General features: G+C 44.3%; 2 protein-coding genes across 7 annotated transcripts in view; both read left to right on the forward strand.

Annotated features, from left to right (window-relative positions):
* The window catches only part of INTS11 (integrator complex subunit 11), a 107,589-nt gene extending 106,755 nt beyond the window's left edge, over positions 1 to 834 (forward strand). For all 5 annotated transcript variants that reach the window (XM_085878288.1, XM_085878286.1, XM_085878285.1 and 2 more), the window contains one exon: positions 60 to 834. In XM_085878288.1, the coding sequence (XP_085734414.1) occupies positions 60 to 113 (54 nt within the window). In that variant the 3' untranslated portion in view covers positions 114 to 834. The remainder of the gene's footprint in view (positions 1 to 59) is intronic.
* Positions 835 to 1,784: 950 nt separating this feature from the next.
* LOC147028145 (rho guanine nucleotide exchange factor 26-like) overlaps positions 1,785 to 20,910 on the forward strand; it is a 40,414-nt gene continuing 21,288 nt past the window's right edge. The window contains exons 1-6 of one of the 2 annotated variants that reach the window (XM_085878273.1): positions 1,785 to 1,951; positions 6,256 to 6,795; positions 8,548 to 8,944; positions 9,078 to 9,129; positions 17,343 to 17,611; positions 18,208 to 18,264. In XM_085878273.1, the coding sequence (XP_085734399.1) occupies positions 6,623 to 6,795; positions 8,548 to 8,944; positions 9,078 to 9,129; positions 17,343 to 17,611; positions 18,208 to 18,264 (948 nt within the window). In that variant the 5' untranslated portion in view covers positions 1,785 to 1,951; positions 6,256 to 6,622. The remainder of the gene's footprint in view (positions 1,952 to 6,255; positions 6,796 to 8,547; positions 8,945 to 9,077; positions 9,130 to 17,342; positions 17,612 to 18,207; positions 18,265 to 20,910) is intronic. The other variant, XM_085878274.1, reaches the window with a different exon arrangement.

Here is a 20,910-nt window from a genome sequence, read left to right on the forward strand (position 1 = left end):
ACTTTGAAGTCTGTGATACACCTTGGACACTTTCATTTTACGTATCCGTTTCCTTTCAGGATGAAGACCTGGGCAGCTATTTGATGTCACTTCTCAAAAAAGGTCTTCCATGAGTTTTTTTTATATATATTTTTTAATTGAGCTGTCTCGTGCTTGCGGAGTGGTTGCCGAGTGTACCATCGGTGAATTCCGTCCATGAAGGTCCATTTGACGAGACCAATGCTGCCTGGTAAACACCTCCAAGCGGTTCTTGAATCTTGGCTAATGGAGGTCAACACTCCCTCAACCTTTGAATGCTTGAGACTCCAAAGGCGAACTTTTCAGCCTTTCTTTCGATATTACTTTGTGTAAATATCATGCAATTCCATGTGTATGGTGTGTTTTGTAAATAATTAATGATGTGTTTCTACACATACCCTTTCGATTCGGATGACCTTTACCAGCTACGGTTTCTTAGGTGTTCTCATTTCATTGTTTTGCTGACAAGTTCACGGTGTCACTGAAGTCGCCTTGACTTGACACGTTATCCCAGAGTGCACTAACCAACCTTGTTTAAAGCACCATGGGAATATTTAATCCACAAATGATACCTGGGACTCGGTACAAAGCAACTTGCCCAAGAGGCAACGGATTGCACAGGTTCCACAGAGCAACTGTGCACACCAATCATGGCCCACGGATGTCATGACTTGCAACTCAGTGATATCCTGAAGTTATCAATTGCAAAAGAAGTTTTGTCATTTTATCTCGTAATGCATCTGCAAGTCGTCACATTATATTGGAAGAATTGTATGCTCTTTGTTTTGCAAAAATAAAACCAACGTGTGAAGTTTTGCTGTGGGTGTGGCTTTTCTTTTTTCAGTTTGTACTGGAAGTTGAGGCGTGGTGTCCTTGTACGCTTTAAGAGGTAGAGAAAAACTGTTCTTGTTTTCAAAAGCTTTGAATCGACCTTTGACTTGTCTGAAACGGTGCTGTCCGAAATGGGGATTGATGGGAAATTTTTGCGCATCCATGCGATCGATCATTCCACACTGCCCATTTTGGGTGGTTGTCCACGTCACCATGTGGAGATGTCCATCAGGTTACTGTACGTTGACTTGGACACCGTCATGAGCTTTTTGGAGATGGATGTTGTTGCGTTTTGGTTTGAATCGGTTCCGGTTATGTCTCGCCCTCATCAGCGTGGATTTTAAGTTCTCGTTAAATAAATGTGAATGTCTGTCTGCAGGGTTTCATGAGCTGGTGGGAGGGGTGTGTGTGGGTTGGTGGTGGAAAACCGAGAATTTTTTGAATTGCAAGTGAACTCCTCCAACAGCTCGACACAAACTTGCACTCGCCGTGTCGGACACCCTTCCGACGTATTACCAACTAATCAGAATTGTCCACTCCCAAGACCTTTTCATCAGATCATTTTGCCTTCTCGGCGATGCGCGCTGTTGATGATATTGTATGAAAGCTTTGAGTGCAGAGGGCACGTTTGTAGCTCCAATTGTGGCGTCTTCATGCTGCTCCAAGCAATCCAATGAAAGCGTGCTGGAACAAAACGCTTCGCAGTTTCAAAACTTGCTTTTAAACATTTTCTCATCTATTCTACATCTATTCTCATCTATTCTACAATCCCAAAAGTACTCATTTCGATTTGAAGGGGCAGCTAGCAAATTCCAATTTATTTATCGTGTGAAATTATCATATGTATGACGATTCATTGAAATCATTGGATTGTACGGACGAGGGGGCGGTACCGTTTAGCTAATCCTGCCTTCAAGCCTGCGGCAGGTACGAAACGCCCACGTCACCTGTCAGTCCGGGCGTGCGTCTTGTCCCGAGTTGTTTGCCGATCCCTATCTTTACTACCATTCGCTCTGGTTTGCGAGTATCGCTTCAAAATAGTTTATCGAGTTAGTATCAGCATCTCGGAGTGACGATCTACCTGTTTGCTGGAGTGCGACAGGTAAGTGGTATTCCTGAGTCGATGGAAATCCTTGAACGCTTTCCCCCATTTCGGGAACCAGATTGATGCCGTTGGGGGGAATGACCTGGGATTTATGAGCTTCGGCCCACGTCGCTTCGCCGTGTGCTGATCCATGTCTCTCGGACGGTTTGTTGGCGTCGATGTGAAGCGCTCGCTCGAGGGACTGGACCGCGCGTCGACCTGCGCACCCTCTGGACCGCGGCGGTCTGCGTGGTCCAGTCCAGTTGACTTTTCCAACTGGTTTTTCAGCTTTTTCCGAATTGCTGTTTCACGTGTTAGTTTGTACCAATCAGTTCCTTGTCCCTGACTCTCAGACTTTGTAGAATTATTAACTAAATTCATACAACATTATGTAGGGGTAATAGGTTGGGGTGGAGGTAGCACAGCTATATCTCGTCTGGGTTCGATTCCCGATCAGAATAAGGCTGTCTGGTTAGTGTTTCACGTGCGTGTTGCAGCACAGAATGCGTCGTCCTTCGGATGGATGCCTAAAGCAGATTGACCGGTCTTGCTAACATTAGCTGGTTAAATATGCCATGCTGGGGCCATAAAGATCCCACAAATATCCCATGAACGTTGAAGATCCCACGGGGTCAGAAAGATCTCTCAATCCCATATGGACATTAAACATTCCACGGTGATTTAAAGATCCCATAGTCTCTTGCGAAGAGTGAGTGAGTTATGGCCGGCACCCTGACAAAAAGGAGTCGACAAAGACTACCGGCTGGGAATACAATGGCGAACTGTCCAGTGTTATCTTTATGAAGAAGCTGCTTCGACAGCCGTGAACCTGCTCTCAGGTCACAGACCGACGGACATGTACACAACTACGTAGTTGGTAGTTAATCGTATCGATGTACGGGGAGTGCCTTTCTGAAGTTGCTCTTGTGACTTGGTCATCGTTCTCATAAAACTGAGCTAACATCATCATCATCATCATCATCATCATCATCATCATCATCATCATCATCTACATCATCATCATCTACTACATCATCATCATCTACATAATCATCATCATCTACATCATCTACATCATCCACATCATCTACATCATCATCATCTACATCATCCACATCATCTACATCATCCACATCATCTACATCATCCTCATCATCTACATCATCTTCATCATCTACATCATCTTCATCATCTTCATCATCATCTGCATCATCATCATCATCATCTGCATCATCATCATCTGCAGCATCATCATCATCTGCATCATCATCATCTGCAGCATCATCATCATCTGCATCATCATCTACATCATCATCATCATCTACATCATCAACATCTACATCATCAACATCTACATCATCTACATCTACATCATCATCATCTACTACATCATCATCATCATCATCATCATCATCATCATCATCATCATCATCATCATCATCTGAACTAAATGTGCTTGGTCATGCTCGGAGCCACCTGGTGCTTTCCCTGCTACCTGTCCGACCATGACGTTATATTTTCTTCTACCTGTCGGTATCGCTTCTGTAAACATTCCTTCAATTTACAGGGTTTGTTTGTTGATTCAAAGTTCTTCAATTAAGCTCTGAATCACATCACAGAATCTGTAAATATTAATTATTGTATTTGATTATTACCTCTGCCACCGAAGGTGAAGAACGTTGTTTTCACCCCTCTCTGTTTGTTTATTGTTTGTCTGTTTGTCTGTTTGTGTGCAGGATATCTCAAAAAGTTGTGAACGGATTCGGACGAAACTTGGTGGACAGGTTGGGTGTGTGACCAGGACGAACTGATTCGATTTTAGTGAATATCCGGATCCGGCTACTAGAATTATTTAATTTATAAGTGATTCTTCACCATTGAGAGGTATGGCTCAAAAACGATATATAGCACGATATCTCAAAAATGTATTGGGCCAGATATGTTCTCGTGGATCAGGCATTACAGGGTGGAGGTATGTGTCCAGGGGCGAGTGTCCATCTAGTTTCTTCTTGCTTCGGAATCCCTTGAAGCAGCTGAAAATTCCTGGTTCGGAATTCCTTGAATTCACTTTCAAATTCCTGGTTCCTCGACCTGGATAAATAAATAGCTCGTGTCACGTGCTACAATCGTCCATTTCTCCAGCACTTGGAGGGAGAACTTGGCTGGTGCAGATTATTTTTCAATTCACAAAATTCATGGACATATTTGATGTTAGCGTGTCGGTGATCATGACGTACCATGGACAGGTAGGTATGTCGTTCTTTTATAATCGGCTTTTTTATTGAAACGTTAACTTTGTTTAAGAAGTTGTTGTGTCTTGAGACAATCTCACGAGCAAGTCATGTGCTTATGAGCCCACGTGATATTGCTGTATTGGTTGACATTGGAAAAGGAATTTGCTCTGAGGGATTTGAAAACAAATGCTTCAGCCATTGTGTAGTTCGTGTGGTCGAGTGTGTTAGCCATTGTCTGAAAGGCCCATTTATTAGTAAGTATGTCCTTTCACTGCATGCTTGGTGAAGGATCAGTTTGGCCCTTTCACGCAGGCTCTGATTTATTGTTTGTTAAGCCTCCATTTGCTAACTTTTAACAACCCGAGAAAAACTCTTCATGCCAATACAACTACTTATCCTCTTTAGTGGCCTTCTTGTGGGTTTGGATGGCGAATGTTATTATCTTGAGTCTTTCACGAACCGGCTAGCCAGGCTTGACGTCTTGATGGTGGCAGAAGTATGGAATTTGTTCAGGGCGTTTGCGATAACTAACCAATTTTTAGATCCTCGTGGAGGATCTCTAAGTCTTACTCACGTTGTTGTTCTTCATCATGTTCTTGGGGACTTTTTTTTTGTTTCACAGCCTCCAGTTTTCATCGAAACTTCCTGAAACTTGGCATATATATGTAAAAATACCCTGCGCAGACAGTAACCATCCCCGATTTTGAAAATTCCTCCTAGAAAAAAAAAGTTATGACGTCAAAATATCTCCGCTAATGGAAATCGTCTAAAAAATTATCTCCGAAACTAGGCAAGCTTTTTGAATTCTGTTTGAGGGAATCGAACAGGGCATTAGCAGAGATGAATTACTGCACATATGATACATCACTATGATGTCACATCAATTTTTATGACGTTATTCTATTTTTTACATTTTTTGTTTCACAACCCAGAGTTTTCATCGGATCTTCGTGAAACTTGCCATGTTTCTGCAGAAAGCCCACGCGCAGGCAGTAGCCATCTCCGATTTTGGAAATTCTTACTAGAAAAAAAGTTGACATCATAATATCGTCGCTAATGGAAATCGCCTATACCGTTATCTCCGAAACTAGGCAAGCTGTTTGAATTTTGTTTGCGGGAATCAAGCCAGGCATCAGCACAGATAATTTATCACAAACCTGATACATCACAATGACGTCATATTCGTTTTATGACGTCATCATTAAGAGGACGAGGATCCTAGCTCATTTGAGCTTGTTTTTGAAGGACACAGTGGAATCTTTAAAGTACGCCGACGACCAATGCTGGCAGATAGCTCCTGTGGCTTAACGTCGATGGCACACACGTTGATCGATACTCACCCTCCATGTGTAACACTCCTTTCCACCCATTGGTTGGACAGCTGGCCTGACTCCACCCACAATTGTGACCTGAAAAATCATGTGGCCGCCATATTGGTGCTACGCAAGGCCAAATACATCTTCGGAGCTGTCATATTCGCAATCACCCATGCCCTCCATATAAATTTTCTTTTCAGTGCAAAACGATCAAAGCGACTGTTAAAAGGATCATCAAATATCAAAAGTTTGGAGCCAATAGGTTTCACGGGCCTTGTGAAAGGCCACGGTACATATAGGCCTCAGGCTTCATTGCTTAGGCTTTAGGCCTGTGGTGTCAGCCTCTGGGTCAGTGCAATTGGAATCTATCCGAGTTATATTGCCATAATGTATTATATATAGGCAGTAGCCATGTTTTTGCTTCAACCTCGGGTTTTTATTTTTTTCAGGAGCGATCGAGGCAGTCCTCTGTTGCTTATGTACCACCGAAATAACTGTGGAATTCTCTCAAGCAATGGCTTTCACCACGGAGGCTCCGCGGCTCCTTGCTACTATAGTTATATTGTTTCTGAAATTGTGTATTATGATAAAAAGTTTTTTTGTTTTTGCTGGCAATCAATATTTTCCAAAAATATAGTGTTAGCAGGTATGTTGAGGCTTTGTAAATGTGGTTACACATCCTGTATTTTGACATTCCTGACCTGTTCTTGAAGCCGCATTAAGTTGTTTCTCACATGATCTGACAAAATAATTTCTTTTCTTTTTGTTCCAGGACCCAGATAACGAGGAATTGTCTCTTCTTTTTGTCTCCAATCCAGAAACTTTTTGTCTCCAATCTTTTTTCAAGAACAAATACACTGAATGCAAGTTGCTTTCAGAACGTGCACGACGTGCAGTTTGTCTGGGAAGTCCTACAGTTCCTGATGCTTTGGAAACTGACATATTTACACATACACATTGAGCTAGCGCCGGGCATTAACAGCCATCTTTGAGAGCAATGAGGTTTTGCTTTTGATTCAATGATGGCGAGTTGGTGAAAGAAAAATGCTGTATTGAGAAAACATTCACTCCATTGCTAATACTGAGTCGAAAGCAGGTTATTCAAATATTTTTGCTTATCTGAGAGAGGTCATCAACAAATGGCACTGAACACGGGATCTCAAAGGGGTAAGCCAGGGACATGCCTCGATGAGTCCCATGCTCGAGCCCAGTGCTGCTATGAAAACCCCATGCTGGAGTTGGAAGGAGAAGGTACTGGCAATGGAGAGATGGAGGAATGGCATGAGGAATGTAATTTGAGATCACAGGCATGGTAAGTGGGCCAATGGTGTTCACAGATACTGCTAAAGTGATAGATAGCATCATTCTGCTTTGTCATCCTTGGAATGCAGGTTGCATGCCATTATCATTTTTTTTTCCTGTTGTATGTCTGTTTTCTCGTTGGTACATTTTTTTTTTTTAAATACGAAGTTGAGGCTCATGGAAGAGTTAAAACACAGAACAGACCAGAAGATAACAGAAGAAAATTAACATGGTGGAAATGTAGAAAATGCACCAACAGTAGGAAAGAGGGACACAATCGAGGAAGTCTTGAAGGAAGAATGAGATCAAGGGGAGGAAGAGGACGCATGGGATGGACAAGCTGGATACAAGCTCAAATACTGAAAGAAGAAGAAGAAGAAGAATAAGAAGATAAAACCAGACATTAAACAAAAAGGGGAAGACACAATAACCTGTAAAGGAAGAGGGTGTGCTTAAAGAGGGTTAATGAGGGTAGAAAAGATCATGAGTATTAATGTTGGAGGACCAGAAAAGGAGGTGGACAGCCATCTTGAAGCCCTGGAGGGAAAATGGACTGAACAGGCCGAGGAAGCTACACAGGTGACAGAAAAGAGGAACACATGAGTGTAGGTGAGTAGTGAGCCTGGATTTGGGGAGTTTCACCAGAATTGGTATGTTGGTTGACCATGTGCACCCTCTGCAGAAACCTGGTAGGAGGGGGGAGGCAGGGCAGAAGGTGCAAGACCAGAAAGGAAGCAGTGGATGACAGAGAGGCCACCGACCTGTCTGAGATGCAAGGGTAACATGCCAAGAGACTAAGCTTCATCATGGGAGATTCCAATGATTTTGAGAGCCATGGTCTGCACGGCATCAATAGATGCAGGTTGTGAGGCAGGGGGACCAGCCCAAAGGGGAGAGCAATACTCCCTCAAGCTGTGGAGGAAACTTTGTACTACCATACATATGCTGCCATCCATGTGCAGTTGGCGAAGGTTTGCTGCCATGCATGTTCTGTTGTGCACATCCTGCAGTATATGTGCATTGTATAATCATGACTAAATCACACGTGATGTGAAAATGATCTTTGCATAACAATATTTGATAAGTTTAATTGTATTTGTTGTCAAATGTGCACATAATTGCTGGAGAAGGTTGTGTGCCTGTCAAAAATGACAGCACCATTTGGTCTCTACAGTCAGACCGAACACTATGTCGGTGGACATTGGTTATCGCTTGGCATGTTCTTTGTGTCTGCACCATGGTGCGGAGCCTGGGTGAGATTCACACGAAGAGGCGGCCTCTTTACGAGGCTGCGATTTGGGTGAGAATTAGTGTTTAACACAGCGTCATCACACATGGGAACCTTTCTTGATGAGCTTAAGCAGGTGATGAAAGGTTTCACTGTACTTTATTTTTGGATTTCATCTCCTCTTGAGCTAAATGTTTGGAAAGTGAGTTGATTTTTAAGAATGAATCGCCGTTTGCAGAATGTGTTCTTGACAATGTCATAACTTACCAATATGACCTTTGCTATACCTTCACATCAAGCTCCAGAGAAAATAATGTAGTACGAGATGTGGATATGATGCTCTTTCAATGTCCTGGAAATGTGAAAGAAAAGGTTTTGAAGAATCAGACAAAAGTATAACAATGTGTTCAATTTGCACAAACGGGTCCCTGACTCGGTATTTTCACCAAGCCAAGATAACGCTGCAAGTTGCGAGTCACGCTGACATCGTTCCAAGAATGTTGCCTTGTGTTTGAGCATCTTATCTTCCTACAGGCATGGAAGTTCCAGGAGCAAAACCGGACATTTGCCAGGAGGATTCAACTTGTCTAAAGGGAATGAGCACGTGGTGTTGAGCACTGATAGCCCGATTATGACTCAGCGTTTGGGGTCTCAGCAGCTCATTCCACGTGGTCTTGTCACATCATCTCGTTCCCGGGCACTCAACCAGAAATCTGACTCGTTGTCCAGCTCAGGTCCCTCTCAGAACATCCAAAATGACAATGAGGCGATTGCATCAACTTCGCCTTTCAGACGTGGCCTGCGAGCCACATCCTATCGAAAGGCCGTTGCAGCTGAAGATATTATGGCTGGAAACTTTCGCTGGGATGCTCTAGATTTGGTGTCAGAGGAGGAAGGGAATGTGCCACAAGAAAAAGAATCTCCCAACAACGTATGTGTGAGATATACTTGTTGGCATTGCTATCGGATTGAAATGGGGATAAAGTGACATTTTACTTTTTCCAAAGGTCCTTTAAAATGGGCCTTCACTGCGTCAGTGTAATCTGTTGTCCTCTGTGCTTCAGAATTTCCGTCCAACAAATCGACCGCTCAAGAGGAGGAATACATTTGACAAAGGTACTATAAGTTCAATGTTGGAGTACTGTAAAAAATTTGGAGTAATAATAGCAATGAATCATGTATGATTCGACCCCCCAACCATTCGGGCCTTGTCGTTGATGCTCGCTGTCTGGCTAAGTACTCACGGTATATTGAATGTCATCCACATCATCTACATCATCCACCATCATCCATCTACATGTAGTCGTCACCAACGATTGCATTGCAAGGCACATGGGGAATTTGACTCCTGCAGAGACTTTGCAATTTGAGACTCGGACAAAGGACTTGGTCAAGTTTAATCTGATCATTATTACCCTTACTTAGGTCCGTTCGTTTGTTGGGTAGTCGATCTCGTCAAAATAAAAAAAATCCAAAATACAACTTAGCATAACAATTGTGCATTTTATGAGGAAAGCACCAAATTTGGTACACGAGTAGCCTATCATATTATGAACAGATTTGGATATTGGGACATCTCAAAATTTTTGATGGCAGTGGAAAATGGCTGCCACAGCCATCAGCGGCTGAATTTGAGATGGCCCAATATCCAAATCTGTTCATAATATCTTAGGCTACTAGTGTACCAAATTTGGTGCTTTCCTCATAAAATGCACAATTGTTATGCTATATTTAGCTAAGTTGCCCCACTAATACCCTTATTATCACCTTTTCCGTCGATATGTTTGTCTGTCTGTCTGTCCCTCTGTTCGGTCCAGTGCTCCGTTAATACAATGGCGATTTCGATGAAACTTGGTTGGTAGGTTCATACCATGACTTAGTTGTGTGCAAATGAGAACCGTTGCTATGGACACCACCGTTGCCTAGCAACGGGACTTTGTGAAATTTTTGAAAAATTATAAAAAAATTATTTTTTCAAAAATCGGGCCACGAGCGACTGTGGGCAATACATTCAGCCATATTGTCAAAAATTTCCAGCCGGATCCTATGAAAACTGTCGGAGAAGATCGACTTTGAATGAACCCTGGTCGAAAACAATAAAAAAACGAAGTTCGTTATATATCAGAGACTATAAGTCAGATATACATGAAACTGGTATGGTAGGTTCATGGTATGTCCTAGTTATGTGTGAGAAAGAATCGTTGCTATGGACCCCTCCGTTGCCTAGCAACGGCCGAAAAACTTCTAAATGTGGGGGTATTTTAACGAAAAAACAATCTGCAGCATTAACCCTTGAAGCTAGAATCATGAATTTTCTTGTGCTTAATTTTCAGGTCATTCCCCATCGAACAGGCCCATCACGTCAGGGTCTATTGGGTAGGCGACTACCCATGTCCGCCTACCGGCTTGTCTGTTTGTTTGTCTGTTCGTCTGTCTGTTTGTTTGTCCGCACAGAACTTTTGTTTTTTTCTCCACAACTGCTTGTCGGATTGAGATGAAATCTTCATCGGAGGTGTGATTACTCATGTAGAAGAATTTAATCATAATTATGATGCCATAAGTCATTTGGTGTGGCAGCCATGTTGGAAAAATGGAAAAATTTTGGACCTCTGTATCTCTGAAACCGCACCAAGGAAAAAAAATGAAACTTGGCACACGACAAGTACTCCTCATGGGGAATATGATTGATTTTTTTTGATGACATCATAGGTGTCTCCGTGATGACGTCATCATTGCAAATGGTGAACACTACATCTGATCAGTATGAAAATTTTTGATGGTCATCTAGGCATAACATGTTCCACAGGAAAAAAAATCGATGATGTCATCTAGTGCCCAACTGTGTCTGCGGATGTCCTCCTGCAGTTGGGTTACTTCTGATTAGGAGGTTGGTGGCAGGATTTGCACTCCGGCCACCGTAAAACCCTTCATTCCGCAAAATGCAAAAACGCAAAAAAATCTGAAAACCCACTCCGTGGGAGTACCTCCTGTGCAGCTTCCCTTCGCAGGGCAGCTCACCGGATGACAGGATTGGGGCAAAGCCTTTGGGACCCCCAATCTTTGATAGGAAGGAAACCATGGGGTAACATCCCTGGGTCAGATTGCGGGAGAGTGTGTCGGAGTGGTGCTGAGGTGTCGTCCAACAGACGGCGGTCTCCTTGGGTTAACCTGAGGCGGTCCCTTCGGGTGGGTGCCTGGAATGTCCTATCCCTAAGAGAGGATGATCACCTGTCTCTGTTATCATCTGAGCTCAAGCGTTTGGACATCGGGATTGCAGCTCTCTCTGAGGTTCGGAGACCGGATTGCGGCGAGATAATGGTGGGTGGTTACACCTACTATTGGTCTGGTCACTCTGATGGTTACCATACCCAAGGAGTTGCTGTAGCTGTGTCCAATAAGCTGACCCCAATGATAATTGAGGTAACACCGGTCAACGAGCGTATTATGAGATTAAGGATTCGCCACTCCTTAGGTGTCATTTCCCTGATCTCTATTTATGCTCCGACTGAGGCGAGTGATCTCACCGTGAAGGACACATTCTACGCCACACTCGAGTCTGTGGTTGATCAGTGCCCCAGACGAGATACACTTCTAGTCTTGGGGGATTTCAATGCATCGACTGGAACTGATAGGGATGGTTATGAGGTGTGTGTTGGTCCCCATGGGTCAGGAACTATGAACCAGAATAGCACTAAGTTCCTTGACTTTGCAAGAAGTCATGGACTTAGGGTGGCTGGTTCATGGTTTCAGCGCCCGCAAGCTCATCGCTGGACTTGGTATTCCAACGCTGGCGGTGTGGCAAAGGAGATTGACCATGTCCTCATTGACGGTCGTTGGAGGATGATCCAGAACTGCAGGGTCTACCGGAGTGCTCAGTTCCTCAATACTGACCACAGGCTTGTTGTAGCAACTCTAAAGCTGCACCTTAAATCCTGGAGAATGGTACCATCCCAGCCTAGGCTGGATGTTGCCAAGCTCAGGGATGAGAGAGTAGCTGAGGAGTTTGTGAACAGGCTGAGTGGACACTTGGGGCGTCTGCGTCCTTTGGGGCGTCCTGAAGAGTTGTGGAGCACCTTCAAGACCACCGTCCTTGATGTTGCCGGTGGATGCCTTGGAGTTTACCGCAGGGCAAAGAAGAATTTTGTCTCTCAAGGGACACTGGATACCATTGACCAGAGTCGCAGGGCCAGGCTGAATGGCAGAGCTGAGCTGTTCAGGGAGCTGAGGCGTAAAACTGTACGTGCACTGAGGGTGGACAAGGAGGCCTATGTGCGAGGAATCTGTGAGGGGTAGAGCATCACCTGTGGACAGGTGATTCTCGTCCCGCTTACAGGGGAATTCGCGCATTACGTTCATCCAAGCCCATCCCTCGGAGCACTGCAGTTCGAGCAGAGAGTGGTAGGCTCTTGACAGAGGAGTCTGAAGTGAAGGCCCGCTGGGCCGGTTACTTTGAGCGGTTGTACCAGGCTGATCCCCCAGCTGTCGAGTTGGACGTCAAGGGTGTTCCAATCCCTGTTGCTGACCCTCGAATCAACTGTGGTCCACCATCGCTTGTGGAAACACGGGCTGCGGTGAACCAGTTGAAACGGGGCAAAGCTCCAGGGATCTGTGGCATCCATGCCGAACTTCTCAAGGCTGGTGGAAATGCTGCACTCGTGTCGTTGCATGCAGTTTTGTGCTCTGCCTGGAACACAGGCATCATCCCAACTGACTGGAAGAGGGGCCTTGTTGTCCCTCTCTGGAAAGGGAAGGGTGATCGCCAAGACTGCAACAACTACCGAGGGGTGACGCTGCTCTCAGTGCCGGGCAAGGTCTTTGCTCGGATAATTCTCGATAGGGTTCGCCACCATCTGCTTGAGCACCAGCGTCCAGAGCAGTCAGGCTTTACACCAAAGAGGTCAACGATTGACCGTATCCTTGCACTTCGTGTCCTCACCGAACGCAGACGAGAGTTTCGGCAGGGGCTGCTTGCAGCCTATGTTGATCTCTGTAAAGCGTTCGATTCAGTGAATCGGGATGTCCTCTGGAGGATTCTTGGTCTTCGTGGGGTGCCACCAAAACTGATCGATCTGATGTCTGAACTCTACTCTGGTACTGAGAGTGTGGTGGTACCATCTCTGACTTATTTCCAGTTGTTACTGGAGTCCGGCAGGGATGTGTACTTGCCCCCACACTTTTCAGCACTTGTATGGACTGGATTTTTGGGAGGATGTCGGAGAGATCAAGTTGCGGTGCATCGTTTGGCAATGTCAAGATCTCGGACCTTGATTTTGCAGATGATGCAGTCATCTTTGCGGAGACTTTAGACATCCTCTTGGGGGCCCTCGAGGTGCTGAATGAGAAGTCGGAGCCGTTGGGATTACGGATTTCTTGGGTCAAAACTAAGATCCAGGCTTTCGGTGACATCTTGGATGCTGCTGTCCTGTCTGTGTCTGTTTGTGGTGAGGATGCTGAGGTCGTGGATAGATTCACTTACCTTGGCAGTGATATTCATGTCTCCGCAGGTTGTGAGCCGGAGGTCAATAGACGTCTGGGTCGGGCCTGGGGAGTCATGGATTCACTGGATCATGGGGGTGTGGCGCTGCCGGTACCTGTGCGGGAGGACGAAAGTCCGAGTCTTCAGGTCCTTGGTACTTCCAGTCTTGCTCTATGGGTGCGAGACTTGGACTTTGACCAAGGATCTGAGACGGAGACTTAATTCCTTTGGTACCAGGTCTCTTCGGAGAATCCTTGGCTATCGCTGGTCGGATTTTGTGTCCAACGAGCGGTTGCTGAGAGAGACTCGGATGAGATTTGTTACCTGCATAGTCCGTGAGCGTCAGCTGCGGCTGTATGGACATGTGGCTCGTTTTCCTGACGCTGATCCTGCTCACCAGATTCTCTCAGCGAGGGAGTCTCATGAGTGGAGGAGGCCAGTGGGCCGACCACGTGCCTCATGGTTGCAGCAGGTTGACCATCATCTCAAGGAGATGGGGATGGGCCTGGCATCTGCCTGGGGGATGGCCAGACGGAGGCCCCTGGAGTACCGGCGGAAAGTGGACGCAGCGACGCACTGTTCTGGCACATGCTCCCATACCTGACCTGATGTCATCTGTCATGTGAATCGGCAGCCATATTGTTTAAAATATATATATTTTTAAAACCTTCAAAAATCTCTGAAATGGCTGAACAGATCGAGGTGAAACTTTACACGCATGACCACCTGTCCATGAGGAAAAAAAAAGTTCACACACATGATGTCATAGGTCACATGGTTTGGCAACCATATTGGATTTACCCAAAAACCTATTAAAAAAAATCTTCTTTGCCAGAACAGCTGGAAAGATCAAGGGGAAACTTCAGACAAATGTTCCCCAAGCCAGGGGTGTACAAGTTTGTTCAGGAATAATTTATGTCACATGATTTGGCGGCCATATTGGATTGAAGAAAATATTAAATAATGTTTTCATTGGAACTGCTTAATCGAACGATGTGAAACTTCACATTTGTGATCTAGTAATGATGTGGAATACATGTTTTAAATTTCAACTTGATTGGATGCATGGTCTAGCAGCCAGAATTATTTAATTTTTGATATGAATTCGCTTTTTACCCCTCAGTACAGCCCGAATTGGGCTGAAAAAGGGGTATTGTCGTCACAGGCGTTGTCCGGGCGTCTGTCAACTTTTGGTTTCCGTCAATTTCGAGGAGAACGCCTTGTCCGATTAAATCCATTTTTTCAGGGTGTGTTGGGGTTGAGTAGAGGAAGGTTCCTTTCGAAAATGGGCACGCTGCGATTTTCAACGTGGCCTCCATGGCAGCCATCTTGAAATTGGTTTCCGTCGATTTCGAGGAGAACGCCTTGTCCGATTAAATCCCTTTTTGCAGTGTGTGTGTTGGGGCTGAGTAGAGGAAGGTTCCTTTTCATAATCAGTGCGATGTGATATCCAATATGGCGGCTAGGGCAGCCATCTTGAATTTGGTTTCCGGACAATAACTTGAGAACGGCTTGACAGATTGATTTTATTTTCATGGGGGTATAATGGGGGTGGTTCGAGGAAGGTTCCTTTCGATATTCAGCACAATCCGATATCCAATATGGTGGCTCGGGCAGCCATCTTGAATTTGGTTTCTGGACAATAACTTGAGATCTGCTTGACAGATTGATTTTATTTTCATGGTGGTATAATGGGGGTGTTTAGAGGAAGGTTCCTTTCGATATTCAGCGCAATCGAATATCCAATATGGCGGCGAGAGCAGCCATCTTGAATTTGGTTTCCGGACAATAACTTGAGAACGGCTTCACACATTGATTTTATTCTGGCGAGGTATAATGGGGTTGAGTAGAGGAAGGTTCCTTTCCAAAATGGGCATGCTGCGATTTGCAATATGGCCACCATCTTGAAATTGGTTTGCGTCAAGCGGCTGAGGGGTTACGCCCGCTTTGCGGTGCTATTTTTAAGTTTATTTTGTTTATTTTATTTTTTTATTTTTCAATAAGACTCACTTGGCTGTGCCTGGATGGGTTTGAGGGTAAAGGAGTAGCAGCTGAAATGCGAATCATATCCAAGTTCCTCCTGATGACTTCATCTTTGCTTTTTGCTTGTTCGGGTTCCTTCTCATTACTTCAATGCAGGACTGTACATATTTGGTCTTCCATTTGATTTGAATTGAATTTATTTTCATCCCATTCTAAATTCAATTGAATAATAATGAAAAACGTCATTGGTCAGAGTCAGGTGTCCAATCAAAGTGGGGTTGCATCAAAGTGGGACGTCTTGGTATGCGGTCATCACTGCCAGCAGTTATAAAGTGGCAGTTCGAATTATGTCTCATATGAATTACATAATACACCAGGACACAAACACCACACATAACTACACAAACACCACACAAAACAAGTCCTGGTGAGGGTCTGCAATCTCAGATTGCTCTTTTTCTTGCTTTTAATCCATTGGGGGCAAATAAAATAATGAACGGAATTCCGCGAACCCCACGCTGACCAATTGTTCTGCTTTGACCAATACCACATACTCATTTGTGGTTGCTGGGACAATTGCTACATAAGATGGTGGCATGTCAGTTGTACTCATCGCTATTCCCCTTAATAATAGAGGACAATGTTGGTCAAACTCCAACAACTGTTCCGAGGGTGTTATAATTGCACCAGCAGCGGCGATGGGAGTGATAATAGCAGGAGGTGCAGCAGTGCCAACAGATGTTATTCATTAGATTTTACTCATTAAAAATGCCTTCTGCATCTATTGTCAGTTTTGCTCTACACTTTGTGAAAAATTAAAAAAAAAAGTATTTATAAGTAATAAATATCGTGGAATGAATTAGCATACTCCTTCCAGCCTCCTGTCTCACACCTTCTCGTCAGTTTGACCACTCTGCCCCTCGACTAACCCGCGCTCACATCCCACGCCTTGCTCTCTTCCGGTGCAGACTCAAGCACAGCCTCATTTCCATTCAATTTTCCATAGCTCACTTGTTTCACCGACATAAAGCTTAATTAGTGTAACCATTGTAATCCCAGCAATCTCTTGTACAAACATCATGAAGCAGAGAGGATGGCTTGCTTGCACAAGTGTGTTAAAATAAAAGAATACACAATTCCCTTGTGACTTACAATAGTCTCCACGAGAAGGTGGTTTAACTCCTTTTGTCTCTGTGAGGACAGAGGATAATAGTCTCCACGAGAAGGATATTTAATTATCTTTGTCTTGTAATTCTCTCTGTCTCTCTGCCATTGTTGTGATAACAGTGAAACTGAGGATGGATGGTTGCTGTGCGCATAGATATACATCTCAATACAAAGATGTTTGGTTCGATGTCGGTTTGGCATCAGAGTGGTGGTCACCACAGTGTGGAATGTAGTGCTGACATGGTCGGCTGTACACCGGTTGTTTCTGTGCATGTTTGCTGCTACATGGAAATTTTCAGTGGTACTAATGACCCGTGATCTCTTGCTTTGGCTCGGCAAAAGCCGCAACATGGATCAAGCGATCGATAGTAGTTGAGGTGGAGGTTTGGTGTGAAATTTTTTTTTGATGCAAAGTCGAGGCTCATGGAGTAGCGAGGAGGTTGTTGTGATGAAAGAGACAAAAGAGGAAGAGGGGGTTGCTATTTGGTATACCATTGGTGTTGTGGGGAGAATATTGCTTCAAGTCTCATACAACTCACAATTGGATGCCTGTGAATTTTGATTGGACAACCAATGTTGTTGTTGCTCGTTTTCTTCTCCTTTTGTCTTTCTGTGAATACTCACAAAATATCGAAAGATTAAAGAAAAATACTCCTGAAGAATGACACGCGCACGAATGTAAGAACTGAACTTGTCTCCTCAGATCCAGGCCTTTATCAGAATTTCACTGAGAAGGCACTATCTCCTGATCAGACCATTCAGGAGGAATGTGAAGACTTGTTTGTGGAGAACCAAAGTAAAGAGACACCGCCGGATGGAAAAAATGGAAGTGCTTCATTTCCTGTCTCCCCCGCATCTCCTAATAGCGATCAAAGTGGCGTTTCCCATCATGATGATGCCCCTCCACCAGCCTGTGGGAATATCACACTCTGTCACCAGCCAGTGCGGATGAACTGGAGCCAGCTTCCAGAGGTAATGAGTGCATTTCATCCGTGATCTAATAAGATTAGTCCTGTATATCCAAAGAAGGCCATTCGCATCAAACGAACGGACCACTTGGTCAATTTGTTTGAAGTGCACAAGCTGCTTACCAGACAGCGACCACACTCTCAGATAGCAAACAGTGTAACCTGGTGTCAAGAAATCTCCAAGAAGACCAGACCACTTGTTACCAGCAGTCCAAGCAGGAATTTGTGATTTTTTTCCAGGGTGCAGGCGATAGCTCGCTTCCTCTTAGCGAAGGACGCAGTGGGATCTTTAACGTACACCAACTGATGATTATAGGCGGGATGCCCAGTTTAACGTTCATCTGAGGGTCGGCACGCACGTTGAAGCATTTCCCTGCTTGCGAAACACCAGGATGGCATTTCACTGGGTCGAGATTTGATCCCAAACGTAACAGCTCAGAGGCGAGTTCACATACCTCTAGGGTCTAGGCTATCCTACTAGTGCTGTGGGAATAGTGAGTGTGTCGGTGGGAAGGGAGAGGTGGAAGACTGGAGGTTAAGATTTTAATTTTGAGGATAACAGAATACTTGGATTCTGAGGGTATACTTTGCTTTCGGCAGGTTCAAAACTCTGGCATTTTGGAGAGGATAACCTCAGATGAACGGAAGAGACAGGAGGTGAGTATCGGAGCAAAGTAATTTGTCTGACACATTATAAAATTTAACCTGGAAGCTTTTCCTGTCACCAAAAACAGGGTAGGGGGTGGGGATAATGATGATTACTATGATATGATTCATCTGTCATCAAGTGATTCTGTGTAGGAATTGGTTTACGTGACTATATCCTGATTCCTAAGACACACAAGACTTTATTAGAACAATGAACCACGTTCTGATAGCGGAGTTGTATTGTACATCAAGAACTCCATTTCTCACTCTCCGTGTTCTGATCTTACACCTCCCAAACCTCCAGAGTACCTCTGGCTGCAACTTCCACTCCGCTCCCACGTCATGTTTGTCTGTGTAATGTACCGTCCTCCCGACAGTGACGACTACATTTACACTGCCTATAGAAATTCTGCATCTTATTTCAAAGTATTTACCTTTTGTCACCTTATATCCTGGAATTAAATTACATTAAATCAGACTTTTCCCACCGATAGTTTACACATCGTAACCCACACCTTCCAAGTGAAAAACAAATTCTGCAAATTTCAGAAAATTAATTAAAATTACAAAACTAGAATTTCTTGGATGTGTCCACCCCCTTCCCCTCCCCCCTGAGTTAATACTTGGTGGAAGCACCTTTGACAGCAATTACAGCTGTGAGTCTGTTGGGATAGGTCTCTACCAACTTTGCACACCTTGATTGGGCAATATTTGCCAATTGTTCTGAACAAAACTGTTCCAGCTCAGTCAAGTTGTGTGGGGAGCATTAATGGACAGCAATCTTCAAGCCATGCCGCAGATTTTCGATTGGATTTAGGTCGGGGCTCTGACTGGGACACTCAAGGACATTTATATTTTTGTTCCTTAGCCACTCCAGTGTAGCTTTGGCTGTGTGCTTCGTGTCGTTGTCATGCTGAAAGGTGAACTTCCATCCCAATTTCAGCTTTCTTGCAGAGGGCAGCAGGTTTTCCTCTAGGATTTTTCTGTATTTTGCTCCATCCATTTTCTACCTTGACAAATGCCCCAATACCTGCTGATGAGAAACATTCCCATAACATGATGCTGCCACCACCGTGCTTCACAGTCGGGATGGTGTTCTTTGGGTGATGTACCGTGCTGGGTTTGCGTCAAATGTAACGTTTTGCATTTAGGCCAAAAAAATTCCATCTTGGTTTCATCAGACCACAAAACCTTTTACCACATGGCTTCAGAATCTCCTGGAGTGGATTTTTGTATACCTTAAACAGGACTCAAGGTGGGATTTTTTGAGTAATGGCTTCCTTCTTGTCACTCTACCATACAGGCCAGACTTGTGGAGTGCTTGGGATATTATTATTATTATATGCACAGTGACCAGTCTTTGCCATAAAGGCCTGTAGCTATTTCAAAGTTGCCATTGGCCTCTTGGTGGCCTCTCTGATCAGTCTCATTGCTTTGTCATCCAATTTAGAGGGATGGCCTGATCTCGGCATGGTCTTGGTGGTACCATACACCTTCCACTTCTTAATGATCATCTTGACTGTGCTCCAATGGATATCCAAGGCCTTTGAAAAAATTTTTATACCCATCCTGTGATCTGTGTTTTTCCACAACTTTATCCCGGAGGTCTTTTGAAAGGTCCTTGGTGCTCAAGGTTATTTTGTTTCCTGTGAAATGCACTACCCAGCAGAGGAAACCCGCAGAACAACTGATTTTATTATGAAATAACCAGAATCACTGCAATTTAGCACAGGTGGAGGCCAATTAGCTTGGTGTGTGATTTTGAAGGTGATTGGTTCCACCTGAGCTAATTTACAATTGCTGTTATAAGGGTGGTGGACACTTATCCAACAAACATATTCTCGTTTTGTATTTTTAATTGATTTTCTGAAATTTGTAGAATTTGTTTGTGACTTGGACGTTGTGGATTACGATGTGTAAATAAAGGTGGAAAAAGTCTGATTTAATGAAATTTAATTCCAGGCGATAAAGCGACAAAAGGTGAAAATTTTGAAAGAGGGTGTAGACTTTATTTTGGCACTGTACATCTCTCTCTCTCTCTCGGACGACATGGACCAACTTTTAACCACTCACCCCAACTCTCTCTTACTCATGTGTGGTGAATTCAATCATCAACATACCAATTGCCAGTGTTGCTACCTCTCTCACCAACCAAGGCACGTCAGCAAAGGACTTCTGTGACTCCATGGGACTAACTCAATCTGTGAATTTTGCAACCTGGATTTCTGTCGATGGCAAATCCTCCCTTCTAGACTTGGTTATGACTAACTTCCCTGCCATTGTCTCCTGCTCTTCCTCTGCTTCAACTGATTCATCTGATCATGTGCTTGTGAAGGTCAACATCTCTCCAGCCATTCTCAGAGAACAACATCAGTTCCAGCAAGAAAGGCAGTTCACTGAGCCAAACTGGAAAGTCCTGCAAGTAGCCATTCCACTTCAGACTGGTCTTCCGTATCTACCACCCCTGATATTAACTCAGCCTGAGCATTCTTCAACAGAAACCTGCTCCCACTTGTGCACAAATTCATCCCATCTCATCATCAGTTATCATCGTCATCCTCCTGCCCATGGTACACTGTCTGAATCCTGCAATGAGGCAGTTGCCTTAAAAAAAACTTGTCTTTTCTTCCTGGAAGGCAAATCTGACCGAAGACA

Source organism: Eptatretus burgeri, chromosome 4 (assembly GCF_056783735.1).
Source record: "Eptatretus burgeri isolate ZD-2024b chromosome 4, Ebu_testis_v1, whole genome shotgun sequence".
Classification (NCBI taxonomy): Eukaryota; Metazoa; Chordata; class Myxini; order Myxiniformes; family Myxinidae; genus Eptatretus; species Eptatretus burgeri.